This window comes from Aythya marila (genome assembly GCF_965140915.1).
Source record: "Aythya marila genome assembly, chromosome: 2".
Lineage (NCBI taxonomy): Eukaryota > Metazoa > Chordata > Aves > Anseriformes > Anatidae > Aythya > Aythya marila.
Window position 1 is genome coordinate 61984356 of NC_139043.1, and position 26393 is coordinate 62010748.

General features: G+C 41.0%; 1 protein-coding gene across 2 annotated transcripts in view; it reads left to right on the forward strand.

Moving 5' to 3' along the window:
- The first annotated feature begins 10130 nt into the window (after nt 1-10130).
- BMPER (BMP binding endothelial regulator) overlaps nt 10131-26393 on the forward strand; it is a 155398-nt gene continuing 139135 nt past the window's right edge. The window contains exons 1-2 of one of the 2 annotated variants that reach the window (XM_082752317.1): nt 10131-10459; nt 11273-11358. In XM_082752317.1, coding sequence (XP_082608443.1) covers nt 10339-10459; nt 11273-11358 — 207 coding nt within the window. In that variant the 5' untranslated portion in view covers nt 10131-10338. Of the gene's footprint in view, nt 10460-11269; nt 11359-26393 lie in introns of those variants that run through there. The other variant, XM_082752318.1, reaches the window with a different exon arrangement.

The window sequence follows — 26393 nt, forward strand, 5'->3', positions numbered from 1 at the left end:
CACTAAGACTTTTTGTATAGGAGATTGTTACCAAATTACTCCTGTGTTGACTTCTGATTGAAACTCCTTCTTCTATTTCTCTCTGGTCATTGTCCTCACCACTGTAAATTTTTAGGTGTTCCCAGTCACAAAAGTTAAAGACCTTCTCCATATTCCTTCTCCATATCTCATTTACCCTTTCAGTAGCTACATCTTCTTCAAAGCCAGACATGTGCTACCGCAGGTGAAGGTGAAAAGATCAGACCGCCTGTAAGCAGTGAAGTTGTGTAACTCTTACTGATTCACCTCCAAAGGGGTGTGGCAGAGCAGTTTCCAAATCGGTGAACTTACTCACCAGAGCAGCCAGAGGACATTTTTGTTAAGAAAAAGATAGCCAGGGGGTATAAGTGAAAGAAGCACCCTTCCCCTTCTTAATTTCTTATGTCTACTTCACAGTTACCTGGGGCTAGTCTGTTAGTCATGGGGCTGCTGCGGTGGGCAGATCATGGGTTTGTTTCTCAGCAAGGGTACAGCAAACCTGGGGCTTAGTGTGCCCAGGCAGTCCAGGAGCAAAGTGCTGGCCCTTTCCCCTCTCCCCTCACATGCACAGGCTCCTCTGTGCTCCTGAGCAGGGCCAAGCAGAAGCAAGGAATGCTTCGTTTTACTTCCAAAGGGTAAAGCTGTCGCAGCAAGCAGCTTCAGCAGTGACCGCATCCTGCAGTCTGGCCGTGCCAGAATCCCTCAAGACTCTCTGCGGGTTCCCCCAGCTCTGTGCCTCTGCCTGGCTCATGTCAGAGGTATCATCTGGCCCCTCTTTATGTAATTTTCCACCCTTTGTAAACTGTAGCACCAGGCAGTGCTTTGAACACACTTGTAAACTGGTGTAAGAGTTTTTAGTTGCGGAGGATTGCCTCTCCCTACAGGCTCCCATGTTGCTCTTCATCCTCACCGTGTGCCCACGGGGATGGCTTTGTGTTGACGTGCCGCACGTCGGCTCTGTTAAGTTTGGCTCCGTCCCTGTCCCTCCCTTGCAAAGACCCACATTATCAAAGCCAAGTGATAATTTTGATTGCCCTCATTTTTTTAGTTACCCCAATTAAGCTCAAGGCCTGAGGCTCAGTCTGGGAATCCAGAAAATGAGACTCCAGATTTTGAGAATTTGGTTGCGGGTGAATAGAGCTATTGTTTGGCTGCTCCCATACTCATACCTTTGCAATCTGACTGGATTCTGTTAGCTGTGAAAAAAAAATATACTTTGCACTACACCTCTTTTAGGAGAAAATAAAATATAGCTTTCAGAACCATCTTTTCTTGCTTGCTTCTTCTAGTTTGTATCATGTAAATTAAATCTGTCTTTTCTTAATCCTTTTCTGTATTTGGGCCAGCAGCTGAAAGCCTGCAAGAATATGTGCATTTTATCCTCTGTGCATTCTGTAGGAACAGCTTTACAAACCACAGAGACTATTTTAAAATAAATGGCCATTTTTTGAAATCCTATAATTACAAAGCTGAGAGTTGATTGTTGTTCTCTGAATGTTTCATAACAGCAAAATTCCTGCATTTTGGGAATTTCACTGTCTATTTATCCAGATGGAATGGATCCAAAAGCAAAGCATGGAACTGTTGCTAGCACTAACTAGTCACTGAATGTTACTTTCTGTAATAGATGGCTTGCATTGTCATTTTGCGGAATGCTCAAAAGTCAATTAATCATCATTAGGGCAGTGGGGAAGATTTTTATTTTATTTTTATTTTTATTTTTTTTAATAGAGATGTACAGGAATAATCTTTAAGTACAATTACTTTCATTACTTCTGGCACAACAGAGCTGAAAGCAGCTCCATCGTGAGGTGGTGAAGCCCTCAGTTCTGTGATTTATTATTTGATGTTTTTCTTTTGGAATATGAAAATTTAGAAAGATAAACAGATGCCTCAAAGCAAGTCTATCTAAGAAAGTAATTGTGAAAGTGAATAAACACCATCCTGGATGATCTGGTATGTAAAGGTTTGGGTCTCCGTCCTGCAGGTGCTTCACACCATGTGTGCCACCCCCCACATCCAAATTTTGCTGGAAGGCAGCAAAGGCACGTAGCTGGGTCTCATGCCACCAGGGCAGCCCCTCACCTTTTCTCTGAAGGATTCTGGCTTTACTTTTGAGTTTCTATCTTTCTAGTTTCCATGATGCCACCGCTTCCTAAGCACAGCCTAGGAGAACCTAGACACTGACAGCTGCTTAGCTGAGTTGGTGGATTGGTGTAGGTCCAGTGCCAATTTGATCGTGACAGCTAACTAAATGGGTCGCAACTGGGTGGGCTGCCCTTGGCTTGCCCTGTGACTGCAGTCATATCCCTGGGCCTGAAGGTGCAGAGGTTTCTGTGCACAGAGCTCAGTGCTGCATTGCTCCTGGAGGGTCAGGGACCTGAAGCCCACCTCCCAGCCACAGGGACGCATCCCCATTGGAGCAGAGCCTGTTCCTTGGGTGACCCAGCACTCAGTGAAGCTGAACATATGGCCACCCTGATGCTATGGCCACACCTCTCTTGTATGGAGTTATCCTGGTTTGCTTAAGGAACCTGCTTCCACAAATGTTTGCAGAAGTGCCTTTCTGCCCACTGTGTGATTATTCTTATTGAACTCATCTGGGCTAATCCAATGTGTGAACATTTCCTGGGGAAGGCTCTAAATTACATGATCTACTAGCAGGGTGAGCAGTTTCCAAAGTATTTCCAGAATGCTAATATCCTTTCTGTTTAATAATAGCAATTTTATTTATTACCTAGCTTCCATACTTATACAAACTAGGCTACAGCCATGCAGACTGACATCAAATTAGTTGAAATGTAAAAATATGAACGCCAGTTAGAGCTTTAAGTAACTTGAAAAAAGTTAGTTCTGTGTTCTTCAAACTAGTTTAGTTAAAACTGAAAGCAAAACAAGCCCCCAAAGCCACAAGTTCTGTTCTGAAAATAGTTCATCACCAACCAGCCTCTAAACAGAAATCATTTTGTGTCAGAATACCTGCCAGCCTTTACCTTGAGACTTCAGTCTGCATTTAAAGATAGCTGAAATTAATGGTGTACACCATGTAAATATAAATTTAAAATTCCATGAAGCCTTTAAACTGTTGATTAACTGTTTTCTTTGGTCACGAGTAATTCAGACTCTTGTTTAATCTGCTAATATATACGAGACATGTGACTAATACTTTACCAAAGTAAATACTTTTCCCTCTCTCTGTTCACCTTGTGCTTCTCAACAACCTATTTAATGATATGCTGCTGTCAGAGAAGTAGAGGCTTTGGCTGAAAACCCCTGCAGATCTGTGTAATGACACCAAAAGCCCACCTCTGGCACACTTAATGATCCTTTCCTCTCCTCCTGACAGAGCCACAGACAGCTGAGAGGCAGGCAGATGAATTGCACTCCCTCCTGGAAGTACATTTTTCTCTGGCTCAAGTGGCTGTCTGTTTTCTTTTTGGTGAAGACTAATCTCCAACAGTAATCTGACCCATGTGAATCAGTAGTAAAATTAGATGGGTTTTTAATAAATTTCTTCTTGTTGCTGCTAGTGTGTTTGTTCATTTCTACATTTTCTTTTTATTTTTATTTGTTTGTGTACTCTTTTATTCCTAGAGAGTAGACAGGAGGCTACTTTTGATCTCAAGCACATGCAGAATATCCAGGGTTGAATTATCCAATTAGATTAGTGAGCAGTTCAGCATGACTGTAAAATTTTGTAACATTGCTTCTTTAATAATGGCTCTATAACTTATTATGAAACTCCATAACTAGCACAATTTGCAACAGACTGGTGCAGTATTACCCTGATTTGTTCACATATACTGATGAAAAAGGCTGCTTGAGATTGTCAGTTTATTGCTCTATAAGTGTGGTACAATTAGTAGGACAGATCATGTATTTTGGTAAATGCATGTACTTAAATCAGAAACCAAGAAGAAAAAAAAGGGAGAATTTCTTACTTACAGCAGCTGTGACGTTGCACAGACAGTTTTCTTAAAAGAAAAGAAAAAGTAATTCTTAAATTGCTTAAGCATTGTATCTGGAAAATAACTGTGATGAAGGGTTCTTTGTAATGCTCTTTTGTTTTGCTTCCAGATGGAATAAGGTACGTTGTACTAGTTGCAGGGACAGTAAAAGCGAATGCCCTGTGCATCCAACGCCAGATGGATGTACATTCTGAGAACAACCCAAGAGAGCGTTTCACTCGTGTAGGAGCAAGATATTAGCACATATGGATTAGATCGCTGTAAACAGATCTGTGGTTCAGGTTAGTTGTGGAAGCTGCTCCATCTCGTCCCTGCTCTGCGTCTGCACGCTGCGGAGATCTGCTCTCCCAACACTGCCATCTGCCAGCAATCCCCCCACACAACAGCTTGCCTTTTGCCTGCCATTGTCGACAAGCTATAACCTTTTTATTATAGATGACTTAAAATTAATGGCTCTTAGTCTTCTCTCACTCATATGAGTGTGAATCAGGACACCCCCGTGAACAAGAGGAGGCTCTGACTTGACATCTTACGTTCACTCCTCAAGTGTCACCTCCGGGTTTTGTCATTCTTTTGTCATTTAGAAAAGCCCAGGGAGAAATTCTGCCACAAAACAAGAACAGCAGCAGGAAGAGCTGAGCAACATGAAAGCTCCCTTGGGAGGGTTTTGTTGGGAGAAGTGATGAACTTACAGGATACATGCAGTTGGAAACTTGGCTTTTGGCAAAAATACGAACCTTTGCCTTTCTGTGTTTGGTAGAGGCCGCTGTTTTTGAACTGGATTCTGGCTGGAGGGAAAAACCTTATGTAAGAATAAGCAAGCCTTTTTTTATGTGTTGGGGGGTGGGACCAAGGGTTTTGGAGCATGCAGGGTGGCTGTCTGTAGTGTACGGAAGCTCCATCTTCATCTGCAGTCACCACTCTGCCATTGTACGTGTTTCATGAGTGCTCATTTCTTGCAGTCATGAGCTAGGAAAGTAGCTGGGCAAAACACAGGTTTTCATTTCTCTCACATTCAAAGCAAAAGAATACCACATGCATATCACTCTATGTGATTTCATTAGCTCTTATCCTTTATCAGGCACAGCAGATGTTCAAGGGTAACCTAACAGGAAAACACATAACTCACACAAAATATTTTTTTATTATCTCTGGAAGACAAACTGTATTTACATCAGTGAAGTAACAAAAAGGCATGAAAGCATGTGCCAGTTTATTCTGTTTGCTTGGCCTATAGCCTATTTAATAGCTTCTGCTGGGTCTTCCATAGTTAAGACTACATCACCATTTCTGTCATCATGTACTTTTTGGGTTTGTTTTTAGCATACTTGATAAAAGACTACAATGACCTATTTTCTCCATATTAGAGTGATATTTTCTTCTCTGTGTAGCAATCAAGGATTTTTTTTTCTTTAAGTTTTGTTGTTGTTGTTTATGGTTTGATGTACTGGTGGCATTTATATCCAGTTTAATTTGTGCTCTGTTCATTCGGTTTGCATTCCTACAAGTGCAGATGATGAGGATGATTTTGAAGACTTTTGTAATTAGAAACTCCTTTTTGTAAGGCTAACTTTTTCTGTTCTTAGAAAACATAAGTTAAACAATAGAAGTATGCAAGTTTGACCATGCCAGGACATTCTATGTTAATAAACTTTTAAAATGTTAGTCATTATCTTTATCTTGCCACAAATAAATTAAATGCTTTGCATGTTCCAGGAGTTTATGGAAAACTGTCAAAATGATGGGTTGTTTGATAAAATTTATAAACATTTATTCAAGTAAGTCTCACTGTAACTTTTAGATACTTTCTTGTAGTTTTCTTTTATTTAAGGACTTTGGCCATATGTCATTTTTAATCCGGTCACAGTTTTAAAATCTCTTAGTGTGGTCTCCAGCCCTCATTTACATCCATTTTGGTTTCTGATTATTTTGCAGTAAGGGGGCTTGTCAGGAACACCTCTTTAGTATACTTAGGCCAGTCTCAAGTTTTATTATCTTGTGGAGGAGAAGTGGCTATGCAAGAAATAATGTTTGTTCACACTGGTAGATACTCTTAACTTTAAAAATGATTAAGCACAGAAATGAATGACCAATAGCATGAGCATTTGAAAGGCAGTAGTGAAGACAACTGGATGGTGAACAGTAGAGTAACTCCCCTCCATTCTCCCACATGAAAGGGTAACATCCACATTGTGATTCTTTGAGTTACTACCAAGATTCCCAGTTGCTGTGTGTTGATGCACCATGGTAATAAAATACTTCCCCAAATTAAAGGTCTCTCAGCAAGAATTGGTAGGGTTGAACCTTATCACTTCCACAGCTCCATTTACAGCAAATGTGTGTGCCCTTCTTTTTGATAGTGTAAGTTATTGGATCGAGAATACTTATGTTTAGTAAGAGTATAGTAACAACAGAAAGGGGTAAACTCAATATGATGTGCAAACCACCTTCACTGTGTATGCATTGCCTTACAAACACAGATATTCAGTGTAGACTTCAATACAGCATTTTTCAGAGGTGAAAAATACTATATTTTGAGAAGTCTCATAGATACTAAGAAATTGCAACAAAATAATGCATAACAACATAAAAATAATAAAAAGGGACATTACCTGTACCAAAATATACACATTCCTAAGTAGCATGTTTATTGCATACTTTCTTGCATGGGAAGGGACCCTTAGGACCACCTAAGCTCAAGACCTAGAACAGTGAATTTCCTGAGCAAAAGAAAATATTTGTGAATTCTAATGATTCAGTGCATCCCCTCAGTTCTGGAAGAGTTCTCTAGTTAATAAATAATGGGTCTTCTAGCTATTTTGATTTGCCAGTAAAACAGATGATCATGAAGAAAGACATGAATGAGATTGCTGTCTTCTTCACTGTTATTAACTGTAGATATTTTTTTTCTTTATTTTTTTTTTCTTTCTTCATTTTAGGTGGGTGCTAAGTTGAACTTTTATTATCATCAGCTAATGGCTAACATTATTAACCATGGAAAGTGTCACTGGAGAAAGAGCCAAATGACATATGAACTAGATATTTATGGACATCAAACACCCCATCAAGCTGAATGAAGCCAGGCTAGCCAGTAAACAAAGGAATGAACATACCCCCTCAATAAGAAGCGATACTATGTGATGCTTATGCAAAGGAGGTAAGATTTATAATGACACAATTTTATTTTATGCTCACAGTTATAACAGAAGTCTCTGTGCATATCCAATAGCAGGACACAGCTTTCAGTGTGACCCCCTGGTTTTGCTAAAAGTTACCACAAGTCTGAATATACATATATATATATATGTATATAAGTACTCATTCAAACAGGGATGCAAAAGGAAATAAAAAACAAACCCTTGAAACTTTACTTAATGCAGCATTATGAACAGAAAGGATTCAAACCTCTGGTAAGACAGACTTTTCAGAAAGGTTAAGGGAGAGGTAAAGAGCTGAGACAAAGCCTGTACCTGTAGCCCTGAATGGGTGACGCTAAGGTGGGAGGATTGCAAGGCCATGTTTCCCTTCCCTGCTGGGGTTCACCTTATGAGAGATTTCAACTAGAGAGTGATTTTTCCCAGAGGTGTGTCACCGTTCTCAACACCAGGGAGAACCAGAGGTTGTTCCTAACTGTGAGCATTTCCCCTCTCCTCTAGTTAGAGGGGGAGATGGGGAACCAAGGCTCCAAGAGACTCAGAGGCAGCATGAGTCCTCAGCAGGCTCTTCTGCTGGGCACCCAACAGCATGTGAAGTGTCGTATAGACATGGTATGTCACAGCTTAGGCTGCCATTTCAGCAGGTGTTCCAAGCAATGAAGAAAAGGGCAAATTCCTCCCCCAGATACTGATGCAAGCCCAAAGAATGGCAGTGAGTTCACCCCATGGAGCACTCACCATACTTTCATCTCACAGGTGTTGTTTCAGAGGTAAGTTTTAGGCTGAATCAGTGCATTGGAGATGCTGTAGCAGATCTGTGTGCATTGCTTTGTAACTGCCCTGCCTTTGGTATTGTTTCATTACATGCTCTTGTTAACTGGTGAGTTATAGCATGATTTGAGTGTGCAGTTCAGTTGCTGTCACCTCTTATCTTTATTTGCTAAAAGAGATTAAACTTCTTGTGTTTGCAGAGTATTTTAGCAAGTTCCCTGCTGTTATTTGGAAGCCTGAATTGTTATTTGATGCCCTCATGATTTATATGTTTCTCACGCCGGGTGACATTAATATTTAATGAATTTTAGACCATCACAAAGAGAAGACTCGATGCACACAATGATATAAGTACTTTCCTGTGGTAGTTGTCACTTCAGAAATTATTAGGGTAGCAAAGGCTGTTGCTCTAGGAGGTCTGTGGGTGCACTGGAATTACAAAAGGGAAATGTAACCACTGATTACAGACAGAGAAGCAAGAAAAGGCCAGTTTGCCAATAGATTCAGTACATCTTTTCCAATAGTGAAAAAAACAAACAAACAAAAAACATGTGAACAAGTGAAAATCCCGTCTGCAGCAGAGTGTAATATGTACCTCCACAGGCTCATCTTTGTGTAAATGAAAGAGAATCATGAATCATTTACCAGAAATAACATAATATGTATACATATACATATATTCAGGTCATATGCATTATATTCATGCAGTGATCCCAATTATATTTTTGTAGAATACAAATGCTCTCTTCCCCACCACCCCCTTTTTTTGTGCGTGTGTTTCCTTTAATTGCCGTGAAATTATCCTATCTGCCTATGCAGCTACCTGTACAGATTAAGGCTGGGAAAAAAAAAAAAAAAATTAGTCTTTTTTGATAGAGAGGATTTTGCTAGTGATTTCTACAACTTTACCAATATCACTTTTTCTGTAGTCCCTATTATAGGCAGTTGTAGCTATTTAAGGACTTTGGCTTCCTACCATAAAGGTGGGTGATGGTAGGTCTTGGAAATGAGGTGTGCATATCTCGCATTTCAGAACAACGATGCAGGCTTCCAGAGTTCTTTTGGGCTTAATTCTTAAAACGAACAGGCGAACCTAATTGCCTTGCATCTGACTGGGATGCAAAACGTATTTAAAGCAAAAGTAGTCCTGTCCCACCTGCACCTGATTTGCCACTACTGCAAGCTCTTTTGAAACAGCAGTTCACATCCCCAGCCCAAAGCAAGCACACAAGAACGCGTACGACTCTGAGAGCATTTTTCAGCTTGTCATCAGCCTGGTTTATTTCTGGGAACACTCCTTTCCCCCAGCGAACCATCGCCGTGGAAGGAAGAGGAGCGGCGAGGCGGGCTGGTGTGTGACAGCAGCGGGGCCAGCCGTGCCGCACCGGCCCGGCGCTGGGATGCGCGCGGAGAAGCTGCGTGCCAAAACGACCCTGAAGCAGCGGAAAGCGGCCGTGCGGGTGGGAAATATCACTGGAGGGACCCTGAAGGCTCCATGGAGCTGGGGACGGCTGGGCTCGGCGGGCAGGTTCGGCTGGGAGGAGGCGGCGGTGGGGAGGGAGCGGGGCCGGGCGGGGGGAGCTCCCTGGGGGGCAGTCCCGAGGGTGTGCTGCGCAGGGAGAGGGGGCAGCACAGGCGGTGGGGAGGGAGAGAAGGAAGGAGGGAAGGAAGGAGGGAGGGAGGGGAGAAGGGAGCTCCGCGGCCGGGCCGGCGGCGCGGATAGCCGGGGAGCAGAGCCCCGCCGCGGCGCTGCCCGTCCCTCCTCCTCCTTCTCTTCCTCCTCCTCCTCCTCTCCCCTGCCCAAATGGCATCGCCACAAGCCCGCCGGAGGTACCTGGCTTTGCGCTTAGCACCGGACCCGCCGGAGGATCCGAGCTTCCTCCCCTCTTGGTCCCCCGTTACCTTTCCTTCTCCTCCTCCTCCTTCCTCCTCCTCCTCCTCCTCCTCCTCCTCTGCTCGCCCCGACGGCGCGGCCGGCCCGGGCGGTGCTCGGCGGGGCCGGGGAGGGAGTGGCCGGGCATCTGCCGGCAGGGGAGCGGGGTCTGGGGCTGGCAGCCTGTCCATGCGGGTGTGCGCCGGGGGGGAGGGCGGCATGGGGGCCGGGGGGTGCCGGAGGAGGGACTATGGGGAGAGGAAGGTATAAGAAGGGATGCGGGCAGGGGAGGGGGGTGATGGAAAGAGGGGGTGCGGGGCCGAGGGGCAGGCGCTGACAGCTGCTTTCCCCGCACCCGTAGTCCCCTCCCCCGGTGCTGCCGCGGGGTGGGACTCCCCGGCGGGCCGGCGTCTCCCTTCCTACCCCCGACGCCCCCCAGCGACCCCCTTTCGCCCCCTTTTCCCGGTCGGTGCTGGGGCGGCCGCTCCGGGGGCGGCCGGGCTCCGCCACCCGACGGCGCGTCCCGGAGGCGGCGGCACCCCAGCCCGGGACGATGATGCCCAGGCTCGGCGGGGACCGGGTGGCGACGGCACCCAGCCTCGTCCCGGCCGCCGCCGCCGTCCTCCTGGGAGCCCTCTGCCTCCCCGGGGCGCCGGCCTCCTCCCTGCTCACAGGTAAGGGGACGCAGGGGGCGCGGAGCCCACCTGCTTCAGCCACGCGCCTTCGGGTCCCCGGGGGGACGGGGGGGACCGGGGGGCTGCGGGTGTCACCGCGTGGTTCGGGGCAGGTGAATGAACGGAGGAGCTGTGCTTCCCCTCCCTCTCCCCCGCTTTGTATCCCCCTCTCCACCCCCGGATTATATTTTATCGATATCTGGGGCATGCAGGGAAACGCTAAATCAATTCCTAGTGCTAGCTCTTAGATTTCGAGAAACGATTCCAACATGACACAATACCGGCTAATCAGCTCTAGGGCCATAAAGGGATTTCTAATTTGATTCCATTTGACAGTCAGCCTGCTAATTTTGACTCGCTCGCCAATTGGCTGTCACGCATTAGGAGGATGCTTGGTTTAGTGCTTGCAATGAGCTCTGGATCCAAGTCCTTGGAGTGTAATGGACAGCTTTCTACTGATTTCAATGAGCTCTGGATCTATCATTATAGAAGTAGCCTGCTTTGCATGGAGTACTCGTTATTCTCCACACGTCATCTGAGAAGAGAAAAAGCGTCCTTCTTTGCTGTAACTGGGACACAAAGAGAGTCTGGGTTTGTGCGCCAGTAAAAGGCCAGTCATTTCCCGGTTCCCTTTGGAATCTTAGGGAAATGCTTAGCACCCTTGATTATTTCAAGTGGGCAAATTGAGGCAGAATTTAAAGTTGAAGGCCAGGAATGGAGCAGGGGTTAAATGAGAGCAACAAGAACAGCATCCAAAACCAGATGGGGGAATTGAGATACATCAATATTTTATAATTTTTATTTCTCTTTCAGGATCTGTTGCAAAATGTGAAAATGAAGGGGAAATTCTACAGATACCATTTATCACAGACAACCCTTGTATAATGTGTGTTTGCCTGGTAAGTTTGGATTTCAGATAATAAGAACATTCAGGCCTGTACTAAAAGTAACTGCACAAAGAGGGGAATATTTTACATAATCAAATCTCAGGTACGTTTGTGGCCTTTACGTAACACGAGGTTATCTCATCACTGAGCTAATGGAAAGTAATCCAATCCATGATCTGGCAATCGTTTCTTTGATGTTAAAACTCTCAGGCACAAAGTTATATGTGACTTTAATATGACATTGTGAAGTTGCATATATTGTGTGAATTCGGAGTGAGAACTGTTCTCACAAAGTCAGAGGCAGGCACAGAAACCTTCGGGTATAGCTCAGAAAAGAGGGTGAAAGGTAGGGTTAGGAAATGCTGCTGCCTGCAGCTGCCACGTGCTTGGTTTTGCATGCCAACAGCTGAGGAGCTGGCACAGGCACGCAAGGTGAAGGATACAACATGGCTATACGTGCTGTAATGCAGACAGTGAAAGAACAGGTGATGCTTTTATCAAAAAGCATCTCAGGATTTTTTATTCTCAGGATGGCACTGGCTATTGTGCTGGGAATGCAGTGGTTAATAATGCTGCACATGTTTTGGGGAGAAACATTCCCTTTCCTTTTAACTTTGCATCACAGTTAAGCTTTTTGGGAGCAATTCAGCTGGACAAGTCAACACTTAGGAGTTATTGAAAAATAGTTGTTCTAAATAAAACTTTGCACAACATAGTTAAGAGAAAGCCATAAGGATTCACTTGCTGTTGGATGCAAAGAGAAGTATAGACCAGCAAGCACTACATTTTACATTTGGGAAGTTACAGAGTAACTCAATGTACAGAATCTTTTGTATTTTAGGACTGAAACATCAAGAATCCCCCACTTCTATTACTGCTATAAGTAAAATTATCATTAGCCAATGTAATTATAAGCCTGTAAGAGACTTAACAAATTGTTTCAGACTTCATTTTAGAAGGCAATTTTGGCAATTGTAATCTTAAGCCTGCTGCGTTTGATGCATGTCACCGCACTGACTTCTGTAGATTTTAAGTGAGGCCCAATGATAACTTCTTAGCTAACAGTGATAAAGAATAAGTTATTGATCCTTCTGAGTAGAGCCGGGTGGGGAAAGGAGGAGCGTGGGATGTGGTGAGTAGAGAAATCAAAGGGAAAACAAAAAAAAGACATGAAGCTGTGTTTTATCATGGATCACCTTCCCAAATATGTCTGCCACCACTCTTGCTAATGGAAGCTGGTGTTAACCAGTGAGGAAACAATTTATCTGTGAAGGAGCAGAAGTTCAGTCTTGGGCATCAGGGCAATAATACATTAGGGTAAAATTCTTATATTTATAGATCTCTCTAGACCTTGGCTTATTAAATCAATGAGCACCCTTTTAGTGCACAAATATGAAGAAGTGCAAAAAACATTGGATGTAAGAACTCTAAATCTTTGTGGTTTGTAGGGGATGCTTTAGGGAAATGGCAAGTGAGGGTATTTGGTTCCCTTCAACACGAGAAAGATACCACATTCTCTTAGGAATATGGATGCATAATGAGTTACTGCAGTTACCTGCATTGGATACACTCTATTTTATTTCTGCCAAAGGATGAATGTGATCTCTCTTTCTTGAGTTAGAAGCAGGGAGACCTGGCAGAGGAGAAGGAAACTGGTGTGGGGATACTGACTTTAACACTGTGCAGCATCCGAAGCAATTGTTTATTGGACAGCTGGTTGCTGAAACCTTTTTTCAGGCCTGCCACAAGGGAAAAGATTGATTTTATAGGACTGGGGAGAGCAGAAAGAAAAGAATTAATGTGGTGATTTGTGAGCAGGAGGGAAAAGAGAACCAGGTTTCCTTCCACCCAACTAGAAATATTGATTGTTTAACAGTCATTCAGTGAGGAACTTTCTCTGGAAGACTGATCATCCTCTACAAGGACAAACCTGATGGATATCCATATTGTAAGAAGCAAGCAACTAAAAAGAGAACTTAATCAGCTGTTCTGGGAAGAAAGCTGTTGCTGCCCAAGAAGGGACAGAAAATTCTACAAAGGGCACTTGTCTTATACACAACAATAAAGAAAATAACTGAAAAACTGGATTGGATGATGACAGGTCTCCTCTTGTGGTGATACCTTTCCATAACTGCAAGCTGTTTTAAAGAACTACACTAGTTATGGAAATCTGAATGGCTCTGAGAAGAGAAGGAGTATCTAAATATCATCCTTTCAGTTCTTTGCCATCTCAGAAATGAGAGAAGACTGAACTGAAATGCTGGAACCTAATCATCAAGAGTTTTGCAGAACTGACTCTGCAGGTTGTGGTCTGTAGAGCACAGGGATGCATCCTAGCAAGGGAGAAAGAGAGAACCAGCATGAGCAAAGCAGTCTTCAGCTCAGTTTCTCTTAATAGGCTAAATTAGTTGGGAGGGCAAAGGAAGGTGTAAGACTCTAAGAGCAAATGTGGTAAAAACTGGAAGCTTTTAGGTTATGAATAAGTTGCCATAACTCAACAACGTCTGTAAAGTGCAATTACAAATGTAATTCCTTATATACCATTGAGAAGCCTTGGTAGAAAGACCAAAATGAAAAGTTGCCTATTCTCATTGATTAGTGGAGACCAAGTGGACTGATTTTCATGGTGGGAACATGAACAAGAACATAACAGGTAGAACAGATGCTGGCTTCTGAGGGTGCTGCTTTACAAAAGCTTGTAGGTCCTGTTAGAGAGCTATTGGTAGCAAAAAACCCTGAACCTTGAATACAAAAAGGACACTGGTGGGGATCTTCTACAGGCAGCCGTCTAGTTACCAAATGAGATAAGTTCACTCATGAGCATCTGCTGTAATGTGTGGAAAGAGAAGTTGTGGTGGTACGGGATTTCGGAGTGGAGAATGTGCTGGAGATTTTGTGTGCAGCACATAGTAAATAATTCACTTCTAAAGTAGAGGTAATGCTTTTCTAACAAAAAAAAGCACTGAAACCACCATGCAATAACTCAGTTTTGGACATCTTCACTTCTCAAACTGAAATGTGGATTGTGCAGAACAACACTGGTGCTTGCCCTTAATATAAAGAAAGAGAGGTAAGATTAAGAGTGTGTGTGTATATACACTGTAGCTCTGTATGTGAGAAAGACCAGCAGAACAAGCCACTATGTTTAATACTAAACTTTTCATTTTGTGATGCTTGCAAGTGATGATAAGATCAGAAGTATGTTTTGGTTACGACTATGCAATTTTGCACAGAAGTAATTGGATGAGAATCTGTAGTTAGTGATATAGAAGAAATCAGACTAATATCCGGTGATCCCTCAAACTGTTACGAAGCTGCAGGACATAGAAATATGTTCTTGTAGGAAAGATGAGAACTAATAAGATCATTGCAAGCTTTTACCTCTTAGTTAAGGCTGATAAAGTTCTTTCAGCTTTTGCCTATTGAGTGTGATTACTTGTTATGGTAAGTTTTGACAAGATCAAAATCTGGAGATCCCTATGTTTTAAATTATATGTCTTTGCTTTTATGGTCATAATGTCCATAAAAATGGTCGTTTTAAACATCCATAAAGCAGAAGTTCCAATATGAGCTTTTACAATTACACTTTACTGCTGTTATATTGCTGTCCAACTAATCATCTCTAAGCACTTAATAAACATGGATGAATTTGGTCTCTAAAGAAATGATCATTAATTACACCTGTCTGCAAGAAGTGGCTTTTTTTCTGTGTGTGTGTGTGTGTGTGTGTAGAAAAACATCAAACTCAGAGATTGTGGTTTATCCACAAGGAATTTCTTATAGGACTGTGATGAAGGCTCAGGTCTCCTAACTCCTGTTCTAATGGCTTGGGTATAAAACCATCCCCTTTCACTTCATGCACTTGCACTTTATGAGTGGGTGTGGGTGGTATGATCACAGTATTAACACATTAATTTTCTTTTTGTCTGTCTGACAATGGGCAGGCTGTGCCCATTTTTTTTGTACCAGGTTTTTGGCATCTGCTCTCCTGAACTTGTTCTAAGACGTGGATGAGCAAAAGCAAATTAAAGTTGGCTTTTTGATCCAGAGGTTTTGAGTACTGTGATTTATGTCTTTACTAGAGCTAGTGTGCCTTTGGTCTTGTGCCCACTTCCACTTTGAATGTCTGTGGTTCTGCATCTCTGAGGAGATACATTATCTCTGGAAAGCTATCGCATCACCTGGCTTTCCATAGGGTTTGAGATACTGGAATAGCACAAAGCAGGATGAAGGCAACTGGAAGTACCTGTTTTCTTGTGTGTTCATGTTATACACTCTTACACACAGAAGCTGGAGAAAGTGCTTGCGTCCTTGATACTTAGAGCTAAGGGTTATAATGGACACATGGAAGTTTTGTTGGAAAATTGTTGTTTTGATGTTATGCCATATAAAGAGTTCAGGCAGTCCTGCTTGTGAAGTGCCACTGTAGTATACCATGGTAGACTGGCCCATTGCAACTACTCTCAGGACTTCTCAGATGCAGGGATGGAATAGATTCCTGTAAGCTGCAGCAAGATCTGTATCAAGGGAAGGTGGACAATGGAAATGAAATGCTGGATGTAACAAGCAGTGACAAGGACTATGCAAACCAACTCTCTGAAGAAAAAAATATTTTTGCCAAAGAGAAAAAAAAAAGATGGGAACTATGATTTCATATAATTATGTGGTCCTTGACAGTAGGAAAAAATGAATGTTAGAGAACATGTGATTGTGAAGTTATTTTATGCTTAGTGGTCAGTAGTTAGAAAATCTCATGTCCTGCTGGTTTTAGAAAATCAAAGTAGTGAAACTGTGGGTTATGAAGTTGAATGAAAAGGTCTGGGTTTTAAAGAATCTGTCTGACTTGGCATGAGGATTATAGGTAAAAACATATAATATTGATAGTATTCAAAATAGAATTACATTGATTGAGTTTGAGTAATAGATTATTTTATTCCTGCCATTAAATGCTTTAAGACTGCAAGGGATTATAACTAGACTACCTAATGCAAAAATTCTCATCTAAAATATTCTCACACATCTGTGGAAAAATGTGTTTATATCAATCCATAGGAGCTTTTTATACACCTTCCACAGTTTGGGGAAACCAAACTCTTCGTGCAGATGCAGATCTTTATATTTCTGATGTGAAAGTATTATGCTGAGGGTAGCAGAGGCCTGAGTGAATTTGTGCTAATAGAAAATGAACTTTATAAATGTGAAAATTTACCACATTTTTGTAAGTTTTGGACTTTTTGTAGTGCAGATAAATACTGAGGATTTTGAAATGTCAGGGGGAAAATGCTATTAATGGAGAATCGGGGGAACATTTGATTACATTTCTTTTATATGTGTGTGAGCATATAAAATAGGCATGAAATATTTTAAGTTCAACTTTGGTACAGCACAGTAAATAACCAAATGCAGCAGAGTTTTTGTTGGTACAGCTTTTTGGCTGGGAGGTATCTAAAACCCAAAATAGAAGTAGTCTCACAGCTGATATTATAGCATTTTCTTTCAAGAAATATATACTTCAACATACACTTGGAAAAGACATAAAAATGCTACAGTCCATCGGAAATAGGTGAAATGAGAACCTGTATATAATTACAGGATGAAAATGTAAAAACCCCACAGAATTGACTTAGCCTGAATTAAGCTTCTGAGTGCAGAGTGTTTTGAAGGTGAGATGAGCTCAGCAATGACAATGATGATAGGTGGTGGTGAGGAGAGAGCTGTGCCATTTCGTGCTCATGTATCATCATCTGCATGAACCCTGAATATTTTGCCAGAAGCAAGCAGTGATCCAAGAATAACCTGTTCACTGGCCAGTGGTGGATGTAGTTTTAAAATGAATGGATCAAAAATGCCAGCTGAAAGTGATAGGTGAGAAGCCAGGAACTGCAAGGAAATAGATAAGTACACCTTAGGTAATGGTGTCCTGCACATTGCAAGAGCTTATCTCAATTTGGCAGAAAATCATTCTTATTTTGTCAAGAGAATGACCAGTTTTATCTTCAGTGTATTCTTTCTGTGGAGAGAAAGTCTTTTTTTTTTTTTTTTTTTTTTCCTCTTTCTTCCTAAATACTTTAGAACAAAGTGAGTTGTGTAAAGAAACAGCTGATAAAAGCCAGTGGTGATCTTGACAAACCACATCTAAAATAGTGCCATTCCCCCCCCCGTTTTCCCTTTCCCCTTTCCCTCATGCCTGCACCTCAAACTTGCCAACTGCACCTGAGGAGTGGTAATCATATGTCTCAACCTTTTATCACAGAAATCTAGAACAGAAGGAAATAAATGTGAGCCAGAAAGTGTAACCAAGTGTTGGAAACCTGAGAAAAGTTTGGAGACAGGAGCTCAGAAAACAAGAAATCAGTGTTTTGCTTGGCATAAGTTTTATTCAGCTAGAAACATCATTCTGTAGTTTAAATTTCCGCTTTTAAATCCAAATGTGCAATGCAGAATTTGACCTTTGCTCATAAAAAAAATATGTTAAATTTGTCATTATAAGATGTAGTGTTCTACCTAGCTTGAACCAACTGGGTAGTGAAACCAAGTGCAACAAAACGAAAAATAGAAGAAAGAACCTCTGTCCTAGACCTCCTTGTACCCCCTAAAAGACTCAACTCCTCATTACAGGCTAAAACAAGAAAACTACTAAATTTGCTGGGATTCTTTACCTATAACATAGCTGATTTCTGTGGCACAATACACAAGCTGAAAATGCATAACTAGCCTGAGAGCAAGTGTTTGACACATGTTCAGTGAAGATGGTGGTGTTTTCGTACATCAGGATTCAATTGTTGTTGCATCAAGGTATAATGCAGCCCAGATGACTTTTAGTGGAGTAGTGCATATTAAAAAAAAATAAATAATCATCAAACAATTCTTTCATACCTATTTTATTTAATATAATTTCAATAGTTTACATACATAACTACAGAATCTACCAAGACTGCATCTTCTTTCAATTTAAATATTCTTGGTCTTTATTACTGCATAATATAATCAGCTTTCTCTTCACCCACAAAAATAACAAACAAAGAGACAAAAAAGCCTAGGATACAGTAGTGTGCTGGTAGTTTTCAACCCCATACTACTGCAAAAGAGAGTTTTGTTTTGATTGGTGTTTAAAGGGTTCCTGGAACACCAAACATGCCCCAGCATGATGAAAGCTTTATTAGTTTTTATCCAATTAAAAAAAAAAAAAAAAGATACAGATGAATATGCCATCTCTTAAAGGAGAAGGGGAAAAACAACAACAAAAACAAACAGAACAACCACAAAATAAGCTCAGAAAACAAACAAACAAACAAACAAAAAAAAAACCACAACAGGTAAAACTCTATGTCTGGTGCAACTGGCTGTCCCATATGTACTTTCTCAGAGAGATCAAGGAACAATATGTGTATATGAAGCTTGTTTTGCAAGTGCAAAGTGAATTGAATCAAGAGCCTGAGCAGGATAATTATCTGTTCTGGAGATGACAGTTTTGGTAGGGTCTCCTAAAGGATGACTCAAGTAGATTCAGTTCTAAATTAATGTGGTGCCTCTGTGTAAGATGAGGCTTTGGTCTGAGAATGAGACATAAACTACTGATAGTAGAAAATGGTGACTCTGGCTTGGTCCTCTAGGTTTACATGAGTGGTGTTGAGGCAATGTTCAAGTCAGGGTAGTCCTATATACAGATACAGCCACCCTGACCAAGTAGTACCATGTGAAACATCTCCATGTAATTTTCACTTCTGAGAAATGAATGAATATGGATTTTATAGCTGTGTAATGTGTCTGTGCCATCTGCGTCCCTTTTGAAGTCCACTTGCTGCACATCACTTCACATCCCAGAGTGGTCTCAGAGTGTGCAGGCAGGATTTCTTTCAGATCAAAGCGCTGTGCTGCCCTCAGCCCCACTTCTCCTGCCTGGCTCAGTGGTCCCATCCATCCAGCATTTCTGTGATTTCTATGAAACTGAGCTGCAACAGGGGCTCCAACTGCTACTGGATACCCAGTCAACGGAACAGGCCAGAGCTACTCCAAAGTAAAACCTCTCAAAACACTTGTCGTTGTGGGTGAAATTTGCATATCCCTACATAGGTATGTATGCCCTCAGCTTGTTATGCTTTCTCGTGACATTTATTTTGGAGACACAGTCATATGTGACAGCTTGTGATTAAGTCTTTCTGGAAATCTGCAGGCTTGAAGTTATTTCATGTTGTTTTCAGACCACATGGTCTAGCAAGGAGTTCACTACTTGCAAATTTCTGACATAGAGTCAGCTGCATTGAGCAAACATATATATGCACATAGTGCTGAACTGATTATAGGTCTTGGCAAAACACTCCTGGAAGAGCGCTGGTGATATGTCACTGCAGTGATGATGAAGATCCAATACATCAAGTATGGAAATGAGATTCTCTTTGGTGTAATTAATGGATCAGAGAGCTCAAACACAAAATAACATATTTAAAATGTATAAATAATACGGGGAAAAGTATGAAGGGCACAAAAATGCCATAAACTAAATGGAAAAATGTAATATAAGTTGCAAATGTCTTTGGAATGTGTCTACAATAAGTGCAAAATGGATCAGCCTAAGTTAAAGCACTTTTTTATTGCCAATAAGAAAAACATTATTAAAGAGCTTGTCCAATATCAAAATGGCATTTTAAAAGCATACAGTTACCTGTATATAGTTTTTATTAGCTTTCAAGTTTCTTCCATTGAGTTGTTAACAGTCTTTTTAAGAATTATAGTCCTGTAAGTGAATGGTTCACAAAGTCAGTATTTCTGGTGTTCTGCTTTGTGCTGCTATATAAAAATAGATATTTTTTCCCCACAAAATATCTGGTTTTATTTCCCCATCATGTTTTAATGGAAATTTTTGAGGGAAGAAAAATATTAAGCAACAACCAAAAAATCAAATGAAAATGCAACCTTTTTATATTGAGCTTATGGTCAAATAAAAGGCCATTGTGAAGAAAAAAACAATATTGTATAAAAGCTTTTACCATTAATACTACTATTCAAATGACTATCATACTGGTACTTGTTCATTTTGTACCTAATAACTGCTGTAATTACTTCCTCTGAGGCCTCTTGGCCTCTTCATCACATGCATTAAGCTGCAGCTGAAAAGTTCCTAGTCTAACCATTTGTCAGATCTAGCTTTGTGCATCATTTTGCATCCAGCTGTATCAAGAGCTGAGCCCTGTCTCTGAGTATAGCATGGACCCCATCCCTTCTTGCCATCCTCAGGAGCTGACCTTGTGTGCTTTCTGAGACCTGGATTTTTTTGTCTGTTCTTCCCATTTATTTGTTAGACTTCTTTTTCCAGTTTTTGCCTTCTTTTTCCCTCCATCTTTCCCCCAGTTTTCCCCAGTTTCTGGAATCCACTTACTTTACATAGTGCTCCAAAATGGGAAATAGGTTGTTAAACTAGGACTGCATACTGCTATCCCCCTAAAAAAAAAAAAAAAAAAAAAAGATAATATGCCTTCATGTGCTATGATTTTCATCCTCTTCAGGTGTTACTATATTCATTTCCTCATTTGTTCCATGCATCAACCTCCTGTCTGTGGTTTTAATTTTTGTATTGTTTCTTTGAGTTTTCAGAGAGGGAGGCATTATATATTTGTGCCATAAAGTGCTACAGAAAAAGGCATTAATGTTAAATAGCATTGGAGTTGGAAGTCTATTTGTTCTTGTTAGCAAAAAGGATGGATGTGTGATAGAATGCCACTTAGAAAAAGGATGAAAACAATCTGGTATTTTCATGGACCAACTGAGACCCCAATTTTTCAGAGTCTCTGTTTAAAATAAACCTATTTGCAAAGTTTCAGTGTTAAAGATTGCATCAGGTTTTATTAACTCTGTTTTAGAGCTGCATAGACACAGTTATACTCTATTTCACTGTAGAGCAGGTCTACTTCCCATGAAGTGTTTACAGCCAGTTGCATGGTGGTGGCACTGCCTTGTGTATGCATCAAACCCAGCCTGCAATGTTGAAGTTTCCTGTTCATTGGACATTTACATGTAGGTCCAGGAGGATGCAAACTGATGTGTCCTAGAGCCCCATCCAGGAAGATGAAACTTCTGACAGCATATTGGTTAAAAGTTGTGTGTTTTTTTTTAACAGTTCCTGGCAACTTCATATTAAATTATGTTAAGTGGCTTCAATGGGAATTGGATCTGTCCAAGAATTTGGAACCACCAGAATTTATTCTGGTGGCCAGCAAGAATGAGACATTGACATCTGTTTTTCTGGTTTGTCTTAAGAGTTCTCAGTGGCTGAAGAATAACAGACCTTGAATGTCCTGAGGTTGTCTACTCCTTTTCTGTCTGAGTGGTTGTGTGTGGTTGAAGGATAGTGTGGGAGAGAGGAGCTGATAAACCACAGCACTGAAGGCCCCATGATGATTATGGTTTGGTGGTGCCATTTAGTGAAGCATTACCAGATTGTGCTGCTTGGGAATCATTGGGGCAGGAAGGAACTGGGCAATGTGGCTAGGCATTAGGTAGGGCTGTTAGTTGAATATGGGACCCAGAATGCTGGTAAGGGCAACTGGCTGTACTAGTACAGGGAGACTGCTGATCATTTGCTTTTCACAGATAATATTTTCTTCTGCATATGGCAGTGCACAGCTGATCATTTTCACATTTGGCATTTTACCCCCCAAATACTCAGCTCTAGGGAGAGCTGGAGCAGTTGATTGGGTTAGGTGGGTTGGTGATTCAATCTGGCAAATGCTTTTGATTAAAACAAATGAATAAAATGATGTTGGCAGGCAGAATGTAAAGCATGGAAGCTTTTTAGTCTGTAAACCAAGGGTCGATGGATGGATTGTTTGCAAAAGCTGTGAGTAAAAGAAGGCTGGACAATTAAAATTATGCATTAAAATGTTGTCAGTGCAGCAGTGCAAGAAACCTCTTTAACACAAGTATGGCAAAGGCCTACGGTCTAAAAGCATTAAGCGTTTCTGGAGAAACTTGCTGATGTGGATATTTAAGATGTAGCATAATGCACTGATACTGAACCAGAGCTTGTCTGACATGAAAGTGATGAGGAAATAGAAGAAGTATAGAATTTGTATAGCTTCTGGAAAAATATCTGTGTATGTCAAATTTAACTTGGCAACTTTCTTAATCCGCAAACAAAAACTCTTTGACCCCAAAATCAATCTGTAGTGGATTTTTATTTTTTTTTAAATAAATGAATAGAGTTGTAGGACATGGTAGTAAGAAATTAGAGTGGTTTTATGTACATGTTGTTACAAGAAGGGTGTGTTTTCTGTGCCTAGAACTGTATATAATTATTTTAGTATAGAATTACTATCTTTGATATTATCAGGTTTCTTGGCATAATTAAACCAGTCCACATATGGAAACATAAAAAGGTAGGAGCCAAAAAGGGAAAAAGAAAGCAAATCATCTACAACAAAAGGGAGGCTCACTGGAAAGCAGCGAGATGGAGAGATTATTAAGTATCTCCAGCCTGTTTGTTGGGCATTGCCTCTTTCATACAGCACAAAGACAGCACAAAGACTACTGGTGAGACAGAGCTTTAGTTGAGTCCATGGATGTGACATGACTCCAAGAAAGCTATGTATGACTCTGGAACCAGAGGTGTAAATGGATTTTAAGCATCTTCTGGAAACTTAATATTACTATTGTGTTTTTGTGGACAGCTTGTGGCCATGCCCATGAAACAGTGTTATCATTAGATTTCGGTTAACTCACTGGCTGCTGCTTAGACTGGGCTATTGGCCCAAGCAGCCCATGCTAACTATCTTGTCTCCTCCACTGATAAGACAACTCAGAAGAGGGGTTTCTTACAGCCATCATGCTGAGCAGAGAACTAATGGGAAGTACTGAGTGTAAGGCTGTACCCTGAGCTTTTCTCCATTTTGGGGCCAAGTACCTCATTCTTTGTCATTCAGGTTTCATTGCTCTGCAGTCACTCATGGAAAACAGGAGCATCTCCTCTTATGTTGTACAGTTGAGTAGTTTGAGACCGTGGGAGAAAAACAACTTGTAGTGAAGTAATGAAATGTTATTCCTGTTCCATTGCAGATCAGGCTGTGACTTGGTGATGAAGACCTTCTCTTATTGCAGAGTAAGGCACAGTTCAGTTAATAAAAAAGTTTCTAAGACCTCAGGAGGATACTTTTCAGTTTTCTTCAGTTTAGCCCTGGGTTATTATTTTTACATGGCACTTAAGTCTCTCATCATAAAGAGTCCTGCTTATGCTAAAGGTGTGAAACCTTTGGATTTTGTACCATCTTTCCTCTTCCCCTGTGGTTTTCCTCCTGGCTGCCTGGGTAGTAGTGCTCCTGCCTGAGCTCTTGCTTTTCAAAGGGAACAGGGCTGTTCCACACAATTAAATCATCTGTGGCTGCCTTTCTAGCACTCTGGACTTCCAGCTAGGCATAATCCCTTCCCTGACATTTGAGTCTCATTAATTGGGTTAACAAGATGCTATCTGCACTCCATACTTATGTAAATATAATCAGCTAGCAAAGATCTTAATGGCATCTGATATATCACACTGCCTTTACATCAAGAGGTACCATTGCAGGAGTTGCTTCCAAAAGCAGGTTATGTTCTGGGTCCCACAGGGCCCCTTATAAACCGTAAGAAATGCTGGTGGTCAAGGCCAACTGTTCAGATGTCTTTAAAGTGTCCCACTGGTGACTGAAAATCACTTTGTCAAGATGACAAATGGCTTGCGCATATCCCATTCACCTTATAGTTTCGCTCTAATGTCAGCTCCATTTACTTGTCAGAAACAGTTTTTTATTTGTTGTTGGTTTTATTTTTATTTTTTTTTACTTCCAGCAGTGCAAGGGTAGAGGAAGGAGTGAAGGGGACACAGGCTGAGAAAAATCTGTGTGCATTGCTCCTATTCAATGTATTGTTATAGTCAAGATTCACCAGCTTTGAACATTCCCGAATCTGTTTGTTTGTACATGTGCAAAACAGAAAGAAGGGAATTCAAATTTCAGAAGTGAGAATTGTCCCTGCAAGGCAAAGATTATGCAAAAACATGTTTTAACCACTGGATTTTTCAAGCAGAAAGTGGTTGTGCAATATTAGTTTCTTATTTTGGACAGCAAACTTCTTTCCATAGCCACATTTAAAAATAACTGCATAATTAACTGGGCCTACCCAGTACATAGGGCACTGTGCATGTGTCTGTGCTGAAGAGCTCAGCTCAAACCTCTGAACTCACGTGGGTGGTTTCAGTGACTGCAATGGTATTGTCATGTGGCTGAGTGAGCAGTGCTGTGAATAAGGGCTGCTACATCTCGCCAAAAGCAGCAAAGGCCAGGCCACAAAATATGGTCAAGGTCAACTAAAGGACTGCGAAAGTGACTTTGACAGCTTTGGCTTTTCGTTTCCTCCCAATGACTTCCATATCACTTTTGCTCAGTTCACAAGTCCAAACGTGCTTTTTCTCCTAGTAGCTACAGTGTTGGCTGAATCTTTGAAAGTCAAAATATAAACCTGATTTGGCAAGGTGGTTGGTCAAAACAAAGGGAAGTATTTTGACCAACGGTGTATTCCACACTCTTTCTTATAGCAGTAAAGCTTTGCATCCATCAGGAATCTGAGTGAATCTAAGGAAGACTTGTAGAAATGAGATGTGTCACGTAAAACATCATTGTGGCATATCTTTTTCTGACCAAGTTTTCCCATGGCCTCAGCCTTCTTGCACTGGCACCAACTGGATGAAGATGCTCCCACATATCAGTAGTACAGAGCAGTTGCAGCAAAGAGGAGTGAGCCCCTGTGATCTGGAGGCAGCATGAAAAGACCCTGAAAGCTCTTGCCCCTTCAGACAGTCCAAAATGCTCTTGCTCCCTGAATAACCTCTTTTTTTTTTTTTTTTTTTTTTTTGTGCTTTCCAGTTTAAAAGCTCTGCTATTACTGTGAGGCTTCTAACAGTCCTTTGGATTATGAAGCTGGGATTGGCAGGGATTTATTTATTTATTTATTTTTATTATTATTTTCCAGCAAAATAAAATTAAGAAATAAATTGTAGATTGAAAATATGGAAGAAAATAACTCCACTCCTACCCCCTCACCCCACCCCCTCCACCTGAGATCTTGTGTTGCTGCTTCTGGCATGCATCACATCTTTGAGGATACAGTATCATGAGAAAACTGTCACTTGGTGATATATTAGGGTAATATATCATGAGAGCATCGTTCCTTTAGAGGATATGGGCAATAAAAGACATGATTCTGGCCAGACAGAGCAGCAGGGGACCTTGCTTTTTTTCCTTCCCTTTTCTTTAATCTAGCCTGTTTTTGTGTTGTACAGAAGTGAGTTTCTTCATGGGATATGACTTGTTGCAGAGTAAGTTAGGAGGCCCATAGGGCTTTTTAAACTCTTTAAGAAGTACATGGCCTCAAGGGCTGCTTTGTTCAAAGTTTTCAGAGCAGGTTCAAACTCAAAACCAGTGTATTTTCCTCTATCTCAGTCTCCAGTGTAAAGTCTGAGTAAGTAGACGTCAGACACAGAAGGCAATAAAGACACAATGACAGGTAACTATTGTTTGGACAGCATATATTTGTAGGTTTAACCCATCAAAATGTGACGAAGTAATTTCTACTATGCATAAATAAAATATTTTTTTAATTTAAAATTTATTTAAATTAAATTTAAAGTTATTTATTTTAAATTAAATTTATTTAAGTTAAATTTTAAATGAAGGCCAAATTAAGGTTTAATTTACATCAATAGAAGAGAAATTACCATCAATCAGTATTTGACCTATAATAGATGTTGTGAACTCATCCAAAAACAGTAATTCTGAACTGATGGATTCATATTTTGATGCCTTTTTTTTTTTTTTTTTTTTTTTTCCCAATTTCCATCATTTTGCATTTATCTCATTGGCAACAAATTTGTTGGAAAATTAAATGAGAATTGTCTGTACAACTGGGATGGAAATATTTAAAAAAATAAAAAAAGAAGCACCTTGATGGGAGGCTCTATTGATGGGACTAAGTTAATATTAATTTTTCAGACAGGACAGAACAAAACCACTTTTTTTTTTCAGTTG